This window comes from Monodon monoceros, unplaced genomic scaffold (assembly GCF_005190385.1).
Source record: "Monodon monoceros isolate NGI ecotype Baffin Bay Population unplaced genomic scaffold, NGI_Narwhal_1 Super_Scaffold_13, whole genome shotgun sequence".
NCBI lineage: Eukaryota > Metazoa > Chordata > Mammalia > Artiodactyla > Monodontidae > Monodon > Monodon monoceros.
The window spans coordinates 68,175,719-68,195,078 of NW_021703769.1; the positions used below are offsets into that span (position 1 = coordinate 68,175,719).

A 19,360-nucleotide genomic window follows, 5' to 3' on the forward strand; every position below is an offset into this window, starting at 1 on the left:
ACCATCATCTTCTCCAATGGCTCACCCTTCAAGGCCCAGCTCAGTGTTATCCTGTCTCTGTGGCATCTCTTCTTCTCCATCCCACCCCAGCAGAATTTCTTTTTTTGACACTGCCATCATACTTTACACACACTTCTATTATAATACTCTCCATATTGAATTATTGTCCTGTTTTGTATTTTTTAAATGTACATAAGAAGCACATGAATACATTCATTCATGTTATTAAATATTCAAACAATGTAAGTAAAGTGAAAGATCTCCTCTATCCTACTCTAAATCTACCTTTCCTTCCCAGAATTAATCTTGTCTGGGATTTTACATACACATAAGGGGATAAAAACGTAAAGTTTTGTTTTGCGTGTGGGTGTGTGTGCTTTATTATATGTAGGTTTTGGCATTTTCTATTATTTGCAACTTCATCATAAAATACTTGGGACAGCTGTCTGTTTTATACCTGTATGTTTTCCTCATTTAAAAAAAAAAACCCTCAGTAAATTACATAGACTGATGACTTAGCTAGCCATTCCCCGACTTATGGGTATTTGCATGGTTTCCATTGTTGCAGCCATGCCACAGTGCATGTTCTTACACAGATGCATATGCATTCCTACTTACTAGATACCTAGAAGGGAAATAGAGGATTTGAGAAGAGCACAGATATTAACTTGACTATTTACCCTCTAAAAAGTCTATAAAATTACACTTCCGTGAAAGCAGAATATTTTCAGTATTTCTAATATTTGCATGTTTCCTGGGAGAAAATGTCTCACGCTTTATTTCTTCTTTCCCTGATTATTACTGAGGTTGAACTGGTTTTGTTGCAGTCAGTATCTTTTTATGTGCCTGCCTCACTTCCTTGGCCGTGAGCTCCTTCAGAGGGTCGTCACGTCTTACGTGTCTCGTTTTCCCCTTCCCAAGCACACAGCTAGTGTTTAATGAATGCATACTTAATTGCATTATTAAAGCCATAGGCATTGCCTTCAATCACAGTTGTCTTCATTATCATCACCCTCATCACCCACATCATTTATGTAGACTTCCTGGATGCTAAGCCCTCTCTTGGGAGGTATGCATTCCTTGTCTCTAATCCTCATAACACCTTGCCCGACAAAGTGACTATCGATATCTCTCTTTTACAGATAAGGCAACTGAGACTCACACAGACTACTTAGGCTACCCCAGGACACTCAGCTGTGGGGAGGTGGGATTATGAAGCAAGTTCTTTTCAGCCAGTTTGCAAACCATGTGCCGTCCCCTTTACAGCCTCATCCTGTTCGTCAGCCTGGTCGTCATCCTGGCTGCGCATTGAGTCACCGGAAAAGCCTTCTAAACAATACCTGTATCCCAGTCCAACCCCAATCCTGGTGGTTCAGAATCTCTGGGAATAGGTCTGGGAAGTGGCATTAAAAAAAAAAAAATCTGTAAATGATTCTGACCTACAGAAATAATTGAAAACCATTGGTCTACGGTGGAAGTGAGCCAGCTTCTTCTGTAAAGGGCCAGTTAGTAAATATTTTTGATTTTTGTAAGCCTTAGTCTCTGTGGCAACTACTCAAAGACAAAAATGAATGAACATGACTGCGTTCCAATTAAAACCTTATTTACAAAAGCAAGTGGTAGCCAAGTTTGGCCAGGAGGCAGTAGTTTGCTCACCCCTGGTCTATATCATAATAACTTCAAAGAGCCTGGAATTTAATATCATCCCACTCAAACCACAACTTCTGATTCCACTAATGACCATGGTAATTCTCAAGGTCAGTGGCATAAGAATCCTTGCCTCACCTCAAGCGATTCTGCTTCAGTACATTGGGACCTTCGTCTGGGAGTTTTCATTTCAACAAGCAACAGAGATGATTTCGCGTGGGCAGGCTTTATGGGTCCATACTGCAGGAATCCCAGATCTACTGAAGCGTAATGTTCCTGGCAAGTAGCAAAAGCTTGGCTGGAGAAGCAGAACTGGCTCTTCTTCAAAAATCCTTTAAGATCATGGATAGACATTTTGTGTGTCCCTGCCTGCCTTATGTTCCAGTATCCTGCCTCCAAGGTTCTGGAATCGTTGATGCCCCAGCATCCAACCCTCCCAGTCTGAACTGTTGGTGGAGAGGACAGACATCCTTCCCCTTCTACTCTGAAATGAGTAAAAGACCAAAGTCCTCTTCTATTTCAAAACACTGAAGAAGAAACTATTTAACCACCTACAGGATAAAACTGAAGCTGACATTTATCAGTGTTTGTGTGTCTGTGTATGTGTGTGTGTGTGTGTGTGTGTGTGTGTGTGTTTTAATAGTTCAGTGGTTAGAAAATGGAGCTCCCATTCTCCCGTCATCAGCTTTAGAGCAATGTGGTGGGTGAATGCAATCATTTCTGTTTCCTGACCCCTTTAACATCCATTATTTCTCTGCTGTCCACATCTAATAGTCTCAATCCTTTTAGTTATTGATGGCTTGGCGATTTCCCATGCTACTGATTTAGGATTACATCCAAATGCATTTGAACAGTTGAATTTACTTACCGCTTGCCTCCTAAAAGCTTTTTAGCCTGATCCAGCTGGGATGATTTCATCGGGAGAACCATTATCTGTGGCTCTCTTTTTCAGGAGGTGGAAAGAAATTTACCCAAAGATGAGAGTGAACTCTGTCCGTGGTAAAGTATTACTTTTTCTTCTCTCTCCTTTTTTACATTTCATTTTCACAGTTTTCCTCAGGAATGACTCCTCTCCGGGGATATAGGAATGTTCTAAATTGAACAATTGAGTCAAATCAATATTTAGAGTGGTTTGGACTTATAAGCCTTTTGCTGGATTTGGGCAGTATCATTTTTACCGTAAAAACCACTTTTCCCAGGTAACCTATAATATGAATATTGAACAGTATTCACAGCTTCCTAACATTCCCCCGATTTCACTTAGCCGTCCGCTAAGCAGACAGTGCCCAAGAGTTCAAAATAGGCTATTCTTCTTCTAAGGCATGTGTACTTTGATGTTAAGATGGTATCGCTATGTGTTCCTAATCTCTGTATACGTATCTATCTGTGCATGTCATAGCTTTCAACACTAATTAGAGGAACCACACGATGCAAACATAATGCCCACACAGGTTTGTAGAACAGCTGTGACAAGTGCATAATATGGTAAAACAGCTTCGCACTAGCTAGGGCAAAGTCTCAAACATACAAGGAGGGGTTCAAATCAAAATTATGTAGGAGACTGAATTATTTCATGCAGGAAGATGGCACAGATGATAATATTCAGAATGCCTCTCTGGTAAAGTGTATTTGAGAGGCAGTGTGTAATACTGGAAGGCTGATAATTCAAGGAGTCTCATCCTTGGGTTGAAATCCCAGCTGAAGAATCTGAAAAATAATACATACTTATATATATATAAAACTGAATCACTGTGCTGTACACCTGAAACTAACACAACATTGTAAATCAACTATACCTCAATAAAAATTTTAAAAATCAAAAAAGAAGAGCTTCGAGAGCAAAAAATAAATAAATAATGTTAAAAAATTGCAAAAAACTAAAATAATCAATCAGTCAATCCCAGCCGAGGTGCTGTGTGATCTTGGCCCAGTGTTTTACCTCTCTGATGCTTTTTACTTTTTTACATGATGGAGCTAAGAGTAGATAAGAGTAGAACACTTACCTCATGGGGCTGGTATGAGGATTAAGGTAGGTAACAGACGTTGAGCAACAGACACAGTTTCCTCATCTGAGGATTGTAATCACAGTGTGGTGAGGAAAATGAACAGAGATAGTAATCATTCCAACAGAACTCCCTGGAATACACTGATCCCCTCCACACACACAACAAATATGATTCTCTTTTATGGACTGTCTTTTTTAATAGCACCCACGTTTCCTCAACTACCCTAGTAAAAAAAGTTAGGAGCTACACTTGAATGGTTTCATTCTCATCTTACACCTCCTATGCTTCTTGCACCCCATCCCCCATGGTCACTTGGTCACCAGATTGTGCCATTTGACCTCCTAAATAATTTTCAAATTCTACCTCCTTATCTTCATCCTCTCTGTCACTGTCTCAGTCCAGGCCCTTATTACCTTTTGCCTGGATTAATGCAAGAACCTCTTAGCCAATTTCTCTGTCTTCAGCTTGGTGCCTCCATGATCCATTTTTAACCCCAATTTATAGATAAAGAAATTGAGACCAGAGAGATTCAGTAAATAGCCCCAAATCACAGCTGGTCATTGGTGATACAAGGATTCCAACATAAGCAGCCCAGCTCCAAGATCTCTGTTCTTCCTTGCGCAGTATATTATTTGGCTGAGGAAACCCAGCAGTGCCTCCTACATCTGGTAATTGCACCTCAAGTGAGTCCTGTTTCTCCCTCACCAGATGTTCCATCAGAGCTGCTCTAATTGTTACATGGACTCTGCAGGAGCTCCAAGGAGCCACCAAGTCATTCCACAGGAAGAGAGCAGGAGAAGGAGGAAAGGCAGAAATCTACAAATGACTTCTAGTGGGAGACCATCAGTGCATCATAACATACTGTCCAGAGGCAGACCCAGACCATGTACAGAAAGGAGGAAGGCTGGACCAGAGATGGAGAAAGTAGTGTTTCAGATCCATTTCAACATTCCAGGATCCAGCCCAGTGGGTGGGGCCTGATGTGGGAGATTTACAAGTTGGGATGATGCTTGGATTCTGGTGGTAGCAGAGGTTGCTGGTTTGGAGCAATATCCGAGGTAGACATGATGCTGTAGTACCACCATAGGGGCACATTATCCATGTCCCAGTGAAGCTGCAGCCAGATGGAAGCAGCAGCTCAGGGCTTTCCCATGCCCTGTGGTTACTGGCTCTAGAGTGGCAGGAGAAGTAAACAGAGGCACTTAAGTTCTGGGGCAGGATTGCTGGTTGACCAGTCTGTGGTTCTCAGTGCTCTCCTGCAAGACTGACAGTGGTCTCCCCAGCCATGATTTTACAGAAGACACTGACAGCCTGTGTGAATGTGTAATTTGTATATCAAGCTGCTCTGAAGGCTGCGGGTGTAGCACTGAGGGCACATCCGTGAGAGCCTGACATATTACGATCCTGGCATTTGCTTGCTCAAGGTCTACCTTGGCATTTCTCAGCCATGTCTAGGAGATGTCAGTAGCTGTTATGAGAGATGAAAAAGACAGGGGGGTTGGCATCATGGTCAAAAGGATCAGCCATAGATGACCTCTACCTTTTCTGAATTTGAAAATGTGGCATAATATCTCACTCTTCAAAATTCATAATGCATCTCAGCATTAAAGTCATGAAGTAAAGAATTTGGCTTTAGTTTAGATTAACATATTCTTGTCCAAATTTCTGTGACCAGAGAACTATTTTTACCCAGGAGAGCCAGTAGCATTGCAAACAGTGTTCCCCAGAATTTAGTTTAGGAAATACTGATTTAGTCGAGCACAGCAGTAGAACTTGCAGAAGGTAGGAAGAAAAAAAGTGTAGACTGTCCTCCCTGGAAGATTTTACCTCATTGCTAGGATTTTCTCACACCAGACAGTGAGCTCTGCTAATGCAGGCTTTGTGTCTAACTTCTCACCACTGTGTCTTCCTAAACCTGTGAATGTTGGTTGTGTGTGTTCTGGTCTTTTCTTTAGGAACAACCATCATTTGTGAATTTTCCATCTCTCTCAACATTTTCTTTTTTCTTTTCTTTTTTTTTTTTTGCTGTTTCTCTGCACTTTTATAACATCCCAGTGTTTCTCTGACATTAATGATTATATTTTTGTCTGTTTCAGATAACCTGTTCCTTTACCATGCCTAATGCATATTTTAATTCTCTGATGTTATTCTTGTTTTCCATACTAGCTTACCTGAAACAGTTCTTTCCATTTCAGTTAGTTGTTTTATCATTTCCACTTTATTTCTTATTTCATTGAGTTTATAGTTTTGAAACTTTATAAAGACCATAAAACATTTTTGCTTTCAGAAATTTTCTTTTGTTGCCTAGAGTATATCTTCTTCATGGGCATTTTCTACCTGTGCTGCATAAGTGTGAGAGCTACATTCTTCTTTATTGCTGTACAAGATTTGGCTGTACTTAGAAGATAGTTTCCATGAAAGGACAAGAAGAGTTCTTATTCAAGCCTGTTGTTTGCCCATGTTAGGCTCTGTGGATTCATTTGTACTTCCTACATGGTACTTCTGGTTGCTGTTAGATTTTCTTTCCTGTGAGTGATATTCACCACTCTGAGCTGAACTTCTGACATCTTGGAAGACTTTTAGCCAGTGTGGTGGTTCTTTAAGATTAAGGAGGAATTTTCTATCTCTGCTTTATGCAGAGAAGTACGTGTGTGTGTGTGTGTGTGTCTGTGTGTGTGTGTGTGTGTGTACACATATATATTTATATACACATAGTTTAGTTAACAAACATTACTCATTGCTTACTGGGCTGGTACTGGGCACTATTCCAAAGCCCTTTATATTTATTTAATCTGCAGAATAATCCTGTGAGGTTGATAGTCTTAGTATCCCCACTTGACAGATGAGAAAACTGAGTCAGTATAATTTACCCAACATCATACAGCTAGTAAGTATTCGAGCCAGAATTCAAAGCTGAGCAAAGGCGCTCTAGAGTATGTGCTCTTAACTACTATGATATGCTTCCTTTTCATTCCTTTCTTGCAAAAAATGTGGAAAGCAGCAGAAAGTGGTTTGTTGCCTCTTTCTTTCCTTTCCTTTCCTATTTAAAAGAAGTGGCATGATAGCTTTGTTCCACAACTGGGCATCGTAGTCCTGAATGAGTATAGAAAGGGATGCACTGATTAGAGGAATAGAAAGAAAAGGTATGTGTGGGCGCCTCCTGAAATAGTTCCCATGTAGTGCAGGGAGCTCTCCTGCCTCTGACTGGCACTGGGCCCTGGGCCCTAAGCTTTTGTGCTAAGAAGCTGTTGCAGAAGGGCCTGGCCTTGTTTATCAGCAAGGACACTTCCTTTCTTTGATTAGAGGACACCCTCAAAGGCCCCAAAGATTTCGATCAATATTTCTTGTTCCCAGGGCTGCAGAATCTTTGCATGTGTTGGTGTGTGCGTTTTCATGAATATCTCAGAGGGAAGTTGGTGGAAGGTGAATCTCGTCATTTGCTAGCTGGTCTCTTGCCCTGGAAGGCCTCATTATCTAGTTTAATCCTGAAAGCAACCTTGCAGAGCGCTGTTATTAACCCTGCTTTACAGGTGAGAAAACCAAACCTAGAGTGCCTCGAAAGTCACTGAGGGTCACACAGCCAGCAAAGGACAGAGGGCAGAACCCAAGCCCAGATCTTGTTTCTGAAGCCCTTGTGTTCTCAGCTATTACTCACTTTCTCCTATCTCCCATCATTTTATTTCCTTTTACTTAATCCAGTCTTATTGAAGATGTACTTACTGAGCTCCTATTATATAAGAAAGACCTGGGCTTGGCACCCAGGGAGATCATGGTGAGAAGAGAATGGTAGAAAGTGGTGGTTCCATCAGGGCAATGCGCAGCATGCACAGAAACCTGCAGGCTTTTGACAAAAGCAGAAACTACATTTGTGGGGCTTCCCTGGTGGCGCAGTGGTTGAGAGTCCGCCTGCCGATGCAGGGGACGCGGGTTCGTGCCCCGGTCCGGGAAGGTCCCACATGCCGCGGAGTGGCTGGGCCCGTGAGCCATGGCCGCTGGGCCTGCGCGTCCAGAGCCTGTGCTCCGCAACGGGAGAGGCCACAACAGTGAAAAGCCCGCGTACCAGAAAAAAAAGAAAAAAAGAAATTACATTTGTGTAAACGATTGAAAAATATCTCATGAAGACAAAAGCATTTGAAGCGGTGCTTGAAGAGCGACATGGCTTCTGAGTCAACCAGATGTGATGTAATGGCCTAGACAGAGGCTGAGCATTGGAGAATAAGTGAACTTCGGGAAGTGTGCAACTTCTGTTTTGACTGTGTGTTACTTTGCGAGGGTTGCAATAACAAAGTACCACAGGCTCAGTGACTGAACCAAAATGAATGTATTTTCTCACTGTTTTGGAGGCTAGAAGTCTGAGATCAGTTTTCTGCAGGGTTGTTTTCTCCTGAGGCCTCTCGCCTTGGTTTTCAGGCAGCCGCCCTCTCCCTGTGTCTTCACGTGGCCTTCCCTCTGTGTGTGTCTGTGTCTTAAGCCCTCTTCTTATAAGGACGCCAGTCATATTGGATTAGGACCCACCCTAATGACCTCATTTTACCTTAATCACCTCTTTAAAAATCTTATCTCCAAATACAGTCACTTTCTGAGGTACTGGGGCTTAGGACTTCAATGTGTGAATTTTGGAGGGACACAACTCAGCCCATAATGAGCTGGGACCAATGGTATGTCCAGGTGGCATCATGAAAAAGGCTGCAGATAAACACCAGATCATGTGGCACAACACTTGGAATGCCACTTGGGGGAATTGGGACTTAATCCTTCCTCGAGATCACCTTTTCACTGAACCCATAGCACTGATTGTGTGAAAAAGCACACGCGCACGTGATTGTGTGTGACAAGGTTTTAAGTGGTAAGGATTCAACATTAAATAACATTGCATCACTCCACAAGAAAGTCATTCCCTTTTCATTTGTCTTGCAGTTTTTCAGGAAGATCTCAGTTGGTGCTAATATACCTTTCACACCTCTCTGACATTTGCTAGTATCCCCTGTTGAACAAAGAGGAAGACGAGGAGCCTTGGAAGATAATGGAATCTAGCTAGAATTTGAGAATACTCTTGTTCTCATCTTCCTTTTTTTTTTTTTTTTTTTTTTTTTTTTGCAGTACGCGGGCCTCTCACTGTTGTGGCCTCTCCCGTTGCGGAGCACAGGCTCCAGACACGCAGGCTCAGCGGCCATGGCTCAGGGCCCAGCCGCTCCGCGGCATGTGGGATCTTCCCGGACCGGGACACGAACCCGCATCCCCTGCATCGGCAGGCGGACTCTCAACCACTGCGCCACCAGGGAAGCCCTCATCTTCTTTAATTTTTATGCTTGCCTTTCATTTATGACAGATGATTCTGGGCTTCCACTTGCAATAATCATCAAAAACTTCCCTTTATTACCTAAAGGTAGCCAAGATTTGTTTGAAGTGGGTTGATTTAAAGAAAATATTGGAAAAAAAAATAGACTAACTCTTATAAGCCACAGCAAAAGTGATGAAGGTGGAATGCAAAAGCCTGCACCCTGGGAAATAGCTTTGTGGGGCTGAGGCAAGGAAGAAGAGGAAGGAAAATGGTGACAACTATTGGGAAAAGCGTCTGGGGGAGGATGTCATTGTGAATGTGTGTGTATGTGTATGTGTGTGTTGGAGGGAGACCTGTGTGCCTGTGAATGTGTGTGTGTTCTCATACCTTGGAATCTCCCCGTTGACAGGGATGAATTCGGAAGATTGGCTCTGCCTTTGTTTCCTCTCTATAAATAGAATTAAATACAGCTACATACTCTGAAGTACAAAATAATATGAATTCCGCTTGTTTTTCTGGAAACAGTTATCAGCAAAACTCATTGAGTCTTTTCCATGTGCCAGGCCCTGTGCAAGATACTGTAGCTACAACAGGGGTTAAGACAGATGGGATCCTGGCTAAGAGGTCAGAGAATTGTCTGTGACTCCCAGCAGCACCTCTTTCTGACCGCGGGGTGATTTGAACTCTGAGCCTTTGAGCCTCATCTTCCTCCCGTGTCAGAGACCTACCCCACATATCAGTCCCGATGATAAGTGAGCCAAGATGTATGAACACACACTGCAAATTGTGGAAAGGCATGTGGTCAGCATTCTTACCGTGAGCCTTACGTTCAGTGCTTCCAATGTGCCATTCAGACAATCCTTGCCTTTCCAGCCCTTACTTAGAAGCTTGCAAAAGATACAGCTCCTCAGAAGACCTAACTGCCTAACTTGGGCAATTTAGCTGGAAATGTGGAAAAAAAAACAACAAAAAACCCTTTCTGTAGCAGGGAGCTGGGATGGAGGGGGCCATGAAGTTTGGAGGTCAGGGATCTCCTCTGGGAAACAGTGACTTTTAAGGAGCGTGGCATCCACGCTGTGTTCATCTAGAGAGGTACTGTGGATCAGTATAATGCAGCCCCTGAATTTTAATAACGAGCCCTGCAAACGTGCAGAGCTCCAGGGAGAATAATTGAAAGGAAACCATCTAAGTCAGACCAGGTTCGTGGGAACCCATTTGCAAGCTCTCTTCCAATAGGGGCGGGGGTGGGAGAAAACTTCAGGTTAACAAGTTAATGACACCTGCCTACTGTACCTTTAATTACCCTGCAAACCTCAAGCAGAGGCTGACAAGTGCAGGAGCCCTATGCAGGTTGTTTAGGCTCCCTCCACACAAGTAACACAGTTATCTTCCCACGAGCTTTCCTGACAAGGATGAGCGTTATTCCAGGAAACCCACCTTCACAGGGCAAGTAAATCTATTCATATTTTCTCCTGGGCTGTCTCTTTACTTCACAAGAAACCCGGAGAAGTCAGCATTCTTACGTTTATTTACCCAGGAGGATGCTGAGGCTTAAAGATATGAAATGATAACATCCAGGATCACCCAGATTGGAGTAGGACGGTTTTTTTCCTAGTCTCTTTTTTCCTACCCCTCTCTTTCTGTTTTCCATTTTTCCTTCCTCTCTTCCTTCTTTCCATCCTTTCAGCTGTTCTTTCTTCTCGTCCTCTTTCTTTTAACAAATATAAACAAAATACCCATCGATGCTGGTCTCAGCACTGCAGATAGAGAGATGGAAACAATGTGCCATGTCTCGGCTTCCGTGAATTTACATGGTCACTGGGGTAGACAGATAAGAAACAAAAATAATATCAAGTAAGGAAGCATGTAAAATACGTTCAGGGAAGGGTCAAGGTGATGGAGAGTGATGACAAGCAAGCATCATTCAAGTGGAGGCCCATAGGAGGCCTCCCTGAGAAGGTTACTGTTGCTCTGAATGGTGTAAAGGAATAAACTCTGTGAAATCTGCCCCGTGAGAGTTCCAGGTGGAGGAAGCAGCAAGCACAAAGGTGCCTGTATTACGCTCCTTGGGCTGCTATAGCAAAAAAGACACAGACAGGGTGGCTTAAACAACAAACATTTATTTCTCACAGTTCTAGAGGCTGGAAGTCCAAGATCAAAGTGTTGGCCTTTTCAGTTCCTAGTGAGGAGTCTCTTCTGGGCTTGCAGATGGCCGCCTTCTCGCTGGAGAAAGGAGACTCTGGTGTCTCTTCCTCTTCTCCTGAGGGCACAATCCCATCATGAGGGCTCCACCCTCATGACCTCATCTAAACCTAATCACCTCCCAAAGACACCATCTCCAGATACCATCCCACGAGGGGTTAGGGCTTCAACATATGGATTTGGGAGAAACACAAACCTGAGCCATGACAGTGCTGAGCGGGAATGAGTTTGGTGTGTTTAAGGCACAGCGAGAAGGTCCATGGGGCTGGGGCTGGGCCTGAGTGAGCAATGGGGAGACTGGGAGGAGATTGGTTCAGAGAGGAGAAAGCTGGGAGCAGATCATGTCCAGCTTTGTAGGCTAAGGCAGAGAGACCGTCCATGTGTGGACAGGGAGCTGTGAGCAGGCAGGACAAGACTCTGGGATACCCTGCCATCCGCTCCTTCCCCTTCCCTTTGTTTTGAACTGGCCCATCCAGCCTTCTGCTTTCCAGATGTTGCAAAAGTTTTCTGTCTGTCTTACACAGTGTTCTCTTGGGGGGAAAGGGCAACGTTTAAAAGTCAGGAGACTGCATATTTTTTTAAAAAACTGTAAGATCCAGAATTGTGGCTTATTCTGAAAAAACTCAAAAGATCTGACAGTGCTGGCACTATATTCCTCCATGGTGACAGCAGCTGGAGCGTGTATAGTAGACCATGTAGTAGACCACGTGACTTATGCTTTGCCGTGGTCCCTGCCACTCCTGATGCTTCCTGGACCCTGAAGCCAGAATACATTTCTGCGTCCTTCTTTGTACCCTGTGCTGCTTTGCCTCCATGCAGGGACCTTTATCTCTGCACATGATTTCTGATTTGAGACGGGGACTTCTGATTTACTAAAAATATGCTTTGTCTACCTTCTTGAACTCTTTTCATCTTATGTAATGTAGGTTGTTAGTTGCCTTCAGATGATTCTGTGAGGTTTGTTGGGGAAAAAAAGACCACAAGACTGGACTCCTGGGATCAAGTTCTAGGTCACTAGCTTGCTGTGTTACCTTGGACAAGCCCTTTTCCCTCTCTGGGCTTCAGTTTCCCCATCTGAATGATACTCTCTAGGCCCCCATCCAGCTCTGCCATCTATGTGTATATCCTGGCAACATAAGAAACATCACTGAAAAACCCACTTTCCCAATAAATTGATGGACACGTTGTCTTTCTATAATGGTCTGTGAGAGCAGGTGGCAGTCTGAGGTTTCTCATTTAGGAAGCTTAAGTGAGATAAGTCGTTTAAAAATGCTCATCACAGCACTGAGAATAACTAATGAATGTTATCATTTGTTGCTTTTATCATCCAGCATGAACCTCCCAAGTCACAGAAAAATCATGTAGAGGACAATAAACGTATCTGGTTGCAGGAGATGTAAACAGTAGGGTCCTAGGAAAGAAGTAGACTTTACAATGATGTAAAGGGAACATGGGTTATTCTTTCCCAGGAAGACCCAAATTGAGACTTTAGGAAGTGTGGTCCTAATCAACCCGGGACAAGGAGATCTTGATTTGGGACTACGACGTGTGTCCCTGTGCACCATCGGGGTCAAGTATGGACTTCTCTGGACCCAATTTACTTGTCTAGAGACTTGAAAATCAGAATCTTATATGTATATGTGATTTTTTTCCCCTATATATATATATATATATATATATATATAAATTTTCATATTTGTTATTATTATTAGCATTTACTATGGATGTTTGGGCAAGTGTAACAATATAGGTTAGGCTCTGTTGCAGTAACAATCACAGCAAAACTCTCAATAATTAAGTGTTTATTCCACATTCAGAAAACATGTCTATTGTGCACCAGCTGGGGTGCATTGCCCAGCATGGGGTGGGGTTCAAGGATGGAAGCTGATGGAAGCTTTTTTGAAACACAGATTTCTGCCACCACAAAGACCAGCAAAGGAGACTGTAGCGGTAGATGCCCTGGATCTTAACATGACACATGTCGCTTCTTCCCACCTTTCACTGGTCAAAGCAATTCATACAGTCACGTCTGACAGTGAGTAGGTGAAGACACGTGATTCTACCGTGTTCCCAGGGCGAGAGAAGCAAATATTCGTGAAGGCTTTGACCACAAAATGGTGTTTGCTCCCCTGCTCGGCAGAGAGGCTTGACTCCCCGATATTTCATAGGTGGCGCCTGAAGTCATATGCATTCCCAAACCCTGGACTAGAGGTTCTCTGAGGACCTGCTGAAGATTAGATCGGATTGTTCTATTTTGTTCCTGTGAGATCGAATTCAGAGTCACTCGGCTTGGCTTTGCCACATCTCCATCATCCTTTCTTAAATTGATGAGCTGGTCTTTTTAGATCATCCCAAATTGCCCTTTAATGTGGATCATTAATGAGAGGGGCAGGACTGCCAGCAGGGAGAGAGCCTGCTGAGATCCAAGGGGAAGGCACAGGATTTGAAGTTGGACTGGCCCAGCCCCAGATCTCAGCTCTGGCACTGAGAAGCTATGTGGCTTTGGGTAAGTGATTTACCCTCTCTGAGGCTCAGCTTTCAGTTATGATGGTAAAGGAGATGATATTTGTAGAACACCGCACTTTGCCTAGCTCACAGCCAGCATGGGACCAATGTTGATGATGACTTAGGGGAAACTCGGGCACTGTGTTTGGGTCATGGTGATGGGGCCTGAGGAATACAATGATTTGGGGGCTCTCAGGGAGGTCTCAGGCATAACTGCTGATCAATGGCAACAGCCTAGTTCTAGGTGTTACCCACCGATGGAGCTGTGGCTACAAATAAATGCCAAACCTTATGGGTTTGAAGAACAACTTCCCATATGAGAATTCCCAAATGACTTACTTTAAGATCCTCTGAACCTGGTCTCTGTCCCTTTACTAAAAGTCTTCCACTCTGGAGAGCCACTGGGTGAGGGGCACTCTTGTTTCTTTCCTCTCCTCTTAGGTGGCCTTGGGATGAATACCATCCTTAAAGTATCGTGACTCACAACAGTTGAATATACATTGACCAGAAAGAAGTTACATTCTAACCATCTGATTGATTTGATTCCTACAGATAAGGAAGCTTTACAGTTTGAGCCAAGAGTTCTAAAAGACCTGGCTTGTCTGTCTACGTGGTTCAGGCTCACTGGTCATTTGATAAAGATCCCCTAGGACTGTAGATACCATACTTGACAGGTTGGATTTACATCTTAATGTATCCTCACCACCGAGAGAGAGGGAGAGGGAGAGAGAGAGGAAGAAAGAGAATATGCATCAAGATCTCTTATTTTTCAGAAGGATGCTAACTCTTGTCCATTCAAATCAACTTCCCCTCTTAATGGACTCAGTTTACCTACCAGTGCAAGGGCTAAATGCCTCTCTTCCATGAATCCTTGTTAATTTCTATCAAGGGGCCAGGAAAGCTGGTCAGTTGAAATAATCAAAACTGTGGCCAGTGAGCCAGGCTGGAAATTTTTGAGAGCTAGTAATCAAGAAAGGGTTGTGCAAAAAGAGTGGCTATTTCCACCAAAGTGAGACAGAAAGACGGGAAATGGGAGCCCAGGTGTGTCAGCAACAAGACATTATTTTACAGGCAAAGACCCCATCGAAATCCAAAGTCTCCAGAGAGAGCCTGAGCTGAGGACAGAGAACATGGCCGTGGGCTCCATGAATGCATAGTGAGGAGCTCAGGGCTCTAAGGTGCTCCAAGGTCCATCTCAGGGTGGAGCAGGGTGCTCGAGCAGCCTTCTCTAGGACGAGGCAGATGTTCTGGTCGCTCTTTATCCGTGTGTGTTCACCCTTTGAAGCTCCATCCTCTTCTGTTATTCACTAAATGGAGCTTCTGCCAATGCCCTCCATGCAATGTCCTAAAAAATCACTAAGGGCATCCTTGTGTTTCACCCAATAATGAGCCATGACACACAGGCATTTATTTATTTATTTATTGCCCTTCTTGATTTTCGTGATAACACAGGTCAGCCTATCAACTTGGCATTCTCAGTTCTGTAACTACCCAGAGATGACAAGTTAATGTATGTGTCATTATTAGTATTATAAGGTGTATTCCTATTTATAATTAGCACTAAGTGTATTTTATTGAGTAGTTCATGTTATATTGTCATATCGACAGTGCCCTGGTGAAGTTGATACTATCTCCATTTGATAGGTGGGAAAACCAAGGCTCACAGAGATTAAATAATGTATCCAATCTTTCTTGTCAAGAGGAGAGATGCAGAAGCCTGGAACCAAGCGGGGTCTCCATCTTACTGTGGAATATCTTAGAGGAGACAGAGAGGGACATCTCGCTGGGGGTCCAAGGTAGAAGGGCACAGTCCTTCCGGAAAATGTGAGAGAGAATTAAAATATAGAGTGATGGCAATCTGAGAAGTCCTTCCTGAGAAGGGGGCATCAGGTCCTGGTGGAGGAGGGAGAGTCATTGCAAGGAAGTCATTGCAAGGAAAGGGCCCTATTAGAGCATTGAATTACAGAGGTTCTCTGAGCTATGTAATTGTGGCTGTGTGATTTCTAGGAAGCCCCCGCACCTTTCTGAAGCCCACTTTCCCCATCTATAGGGTAAAGGGGCCAAGCTAGGGGCTATACACGTGCCTGTTACTTGAGCATTATCTGGGCATTAGCTCAGAGCAACCCCTGGAGATTTTCCATCTGTCAAAAGAAGAAAAAGAGGGCTTCCCTGGTGGCGCAGTGGTTGAGAGTCCGCCTGCCGATGCAGGGGACACGGGTTCGTGCCCCGGTCCGGGAAGATCTCACATGCCGCGGAGCGGCTAGGCCTGTGAGCCATGGCCGCTGAGCCTGGGCGTCTGGAGCCTGTGCTCCGCAACGGGAGAGGCCACAACAGTGAGAGGCCGCGTACCGCAAAAAAACAAAACAAACAAAAAAATACTGGGGAGTGACAGGGCTCACGGGCACGGCAGGAGGTGGACAGCTCGGTGGCGGCTTTGACTAAAAGGTCTTAATAGATTGTGCACTCTCCTGCTCGCTGATTACAGGGATCCTTCCTGTGCATCACGTCTTGGCCTCAGAGCAGCCCTGAAGAACTGCTGTATTTCTGTTTGGCCCCCTTGCTCCCTCAGGCAGAATCAGCGGGGCTGGAAATGGCTTCTCTTATATCATCCGTCTCTGCTTTCTTCCACATGAATGCAGTTAGTTCCAGAATCTTGGCTTTGGAAGCATCTTCATGGAACATCTCACCCAGCCCCTTCTGGTACAGATGGAGAAACTGAAGCCCAGAGAAGGAAAGAGAGAGAGGGAGGTCATAGAACCACAACTGTAGAGCTGGACCCTGGTGTCCCAACAATCAGGCCAGATGCACACGTGCCAGGGGAGCATCATTTGGCCCCATTCATCATCCGGGTTCAGCCTGCGGGGTGGGAAGCAAGTAAGTAGGTCACACCTTTCAGAGCGAGGTGGAGAGAGTGTGATTCATAGGATGATTTCCCATCCAAGTACTAACCAGGCCTGACCCTGCTTAGCTTTGGGGATCAGATAAGATTGGGCACGTAGAGAACTCACGTATGATTACCAAAGGGGGAAAGGGGGGGTGGGATGAATTGGGAGATTTGGACTGACATATATACACTACTATGTATAAAACAGGTAACTAATGACAACCTACTGTAGAGCACAGGGAACTCTACTCAGTGCTCTGTGGTGACTTAAATGAGAAGGAAGTCTAAAAAACAGTGGATATATGTATATGTATATATATGACTGATTCACTTTGCTGTACAGCAGAAACTAACTAACACAACATTGCAAATCAACTACACTCCAATAAAAATTAATTAAAAACAAAAACAAAACTCCCTCAGAATGGGAGAAAATATTTGCAAATGAAGCAACTGACAAAGAATTAATCTCCAAAATTTACAAGCAGCTCAATATTAAAAAAACAAACAACCCAATCCAAAAATGGGCAGAAGACCTAAATAGACATTTCTCCAAAGAAGACATACAGATTGCCGACAAACACATGAAAGGATGCTCAACATCACTAATCATTACAGAAATGCAAATCAAAACTACAATGAGATATCATCTCACACCAGTCAGAATGGCCATCATCAAAAAATCTACAAACAGTAAATGCTGGAGAGGGTGTGGAGAAAAGGGAACCCTCTTACCCTGTTGGTGGGAATGTAAATTGATACAGCCACTATGGAGAACAGTATGGAGGTTCCTTAAAAAACTAAAAATAGTACCATATGACCCAGCAATCCCACTACTGGACATATACCCTGAGAAAACCATAATTCAAAAAGAGTCATGTACCAAAATGTTCATTGCAGCTCTATTTACAATAGCCCGGACATGGAAGCAACCGAAGTGTCCATCAACAGATGAATGGATAAAGAAGATGTGGCACATATATACAATGCAATGTTACTCAGCCATAAAAAGAAACGAAATTGAGTTATTTGTAGTGAGGTGGATGGACCTAGAGTCTGTCATACAGAGTGAAGTAAGTCAGAAAGAGAAAAACAAATACCGTATGCTAACACATTTATATGGAATCCAAAAAAAAGGTCATGAAGAACCTAGGGGCAAGACGGGAATAAAAATGCAGATCTACTAGAGAATGGACTTGAGGACACGGGGAGGGGGAAGGGTAAGCTGGGACGAAGTGAGAGAGTAGCATGTACATATATACACTACCAAAGGTAAAATAGATAGCTAGTGGGAAGCAGCCGCATAGCACAGGGAGATCAGCTCGGTGCTTTGTGACCACCTAGAGGGGTGGGATAGGGAGGGTGGGAGGGAGGGAGATGCAAGAGGGAAGAGATATGGGGATATATGTATATGTATAACTGATTCACTTTGTTATAAAGCAGAAACTAACACACCATTGTAAAGCAATTATACTCCAATAAAGATGTTAAAAAAAAAAGGACGATTTCAAGTCAGGATCAACAGGGAAGCCAGATCAGCTGTCCTAAGCCTCTAGTTCAAAGAATGAGGCATAGCCAGCTGCAACCCCAGAATGTGTAAAAAGGCATCAGTGGACAGTCGGGAAGCAGTGAAAGGCCTGGTCAAAATGATGGGTTTGGGATGATGAATATTGGGGTATTTGGGCTGCTTCTTTTCTCTCCTTACCTGTCTCCCTTGTTTCCCTTCCCTCTCTTTTTCTTGAATGCTATCCATAAGACGTGAGATCTGGTTTTCTTACAGAAAACTACCAGGCTAGAAGAGGCAGAACTGTTTTCACAAAATCGTTATCTTTTATTCCTAACAACGAACTACAATAAGGAAGAGAGAACCCTTTAGGTACCGATATTGAAAAAATAGGCAAGGCACTAAACTTGGGTCAGAAAGGCTGGCTTCATTAACCAATTCATTCATTCATTTACTGATTCATGAACAAGCCTAATATATGCTAGATTCCCAGCTCCGTTCTTCACTACATGAGGCAGGTAGAACGTATAAACACTCCTGGTCTGAGCTGTGAAGATGGTATGTTGATGACAGCTTACTGGATTTTGATAGGATTAAATGCGTTACTCTAGGAAGGTAAACACACTGCATTGTGAAATTCATAAAACATAAAACTCTCTCTCTCTCTCTCTTTATATATATATATGTGTGTGTGTGTGTGTGTGTGTGTGTGTGTGTATTTATATAATTATGATTATTTTACTTGTGATTGTTGACTGTTGTCAGAGCTCCGAGTCTGTGCATTAGGATTTTCCTTATGGTCAATTCAGAGAAACCCAGTCCTGCCCCGCATGGAAAGATCGGATGACTACTCAAACTCCCTAAGAGGTATGAGGAGGCTGAAGCCCTGGGAAGTAGGTGTAGCACTCCAAATTTATATTGGAGTGTTGGGGGTGTCTGTGGCTGGTAACCTAGGGTAAACACAGTGACACATTAGTTGGAACCTTTTCCACCAGAGTAGACCCCACTTCAGCTCTGCAAAGCTATTACCTTCCTCGCTTGCTCTGAGAATTTCCTGGTGGCCACTGAGTTGCTGAAATGCACTCCCACCTGAGTACCTTGCTTCCTGCTCTCAAATAGCTCAGTTTGTACGGTCTTCAGACACTCAGTGTATTAGCACTGCCCTCTGCTTTTTTTGTCCTCCATAGCAGACAATGCCAATCAATCATAACACTGACACTTAGACGTGACAGGCACTGGGACTCTTTCTCAACATGGTTCTCTAATTAGCCACAAGGTGGAAGATAGCCAAGGTGGCATATTTGTCATCTGAAATCTGGTGTAACAACTAA

The 19,360-nt window shown here is 43.6% G+C and overlaps 1 protein-coding gene across 2 annotated transcripts in view; it reads left to right on the plus strand.

The window, feature by feature from the left end:
* Positions 1-19,360, plus strand: part of HS3ST4 (heparan sulfate-glucosamine 3-sulfotransferase 4) — a 404,483-nt gene that overhangs the window by 328,444 nt on the left and 56,679 nt on the right. Inside the window, exon 2 of one of the 2 annotated variants that reach the window (XM_029222059.1) lies at positions 2,600-2,646. The exons of the other annotated variant lie outside the window; for it this stretch is intronic. Within the exon in view, the coding sequence (XP_029077892.1) occupies positions 2,600-2,646 (47 nt within the window). The remainder of the gene's footprint in view (positions 1-2,599; positions 2,647-19,360) is intronic. 2 annotated transcript variants of the gene reach the window in all.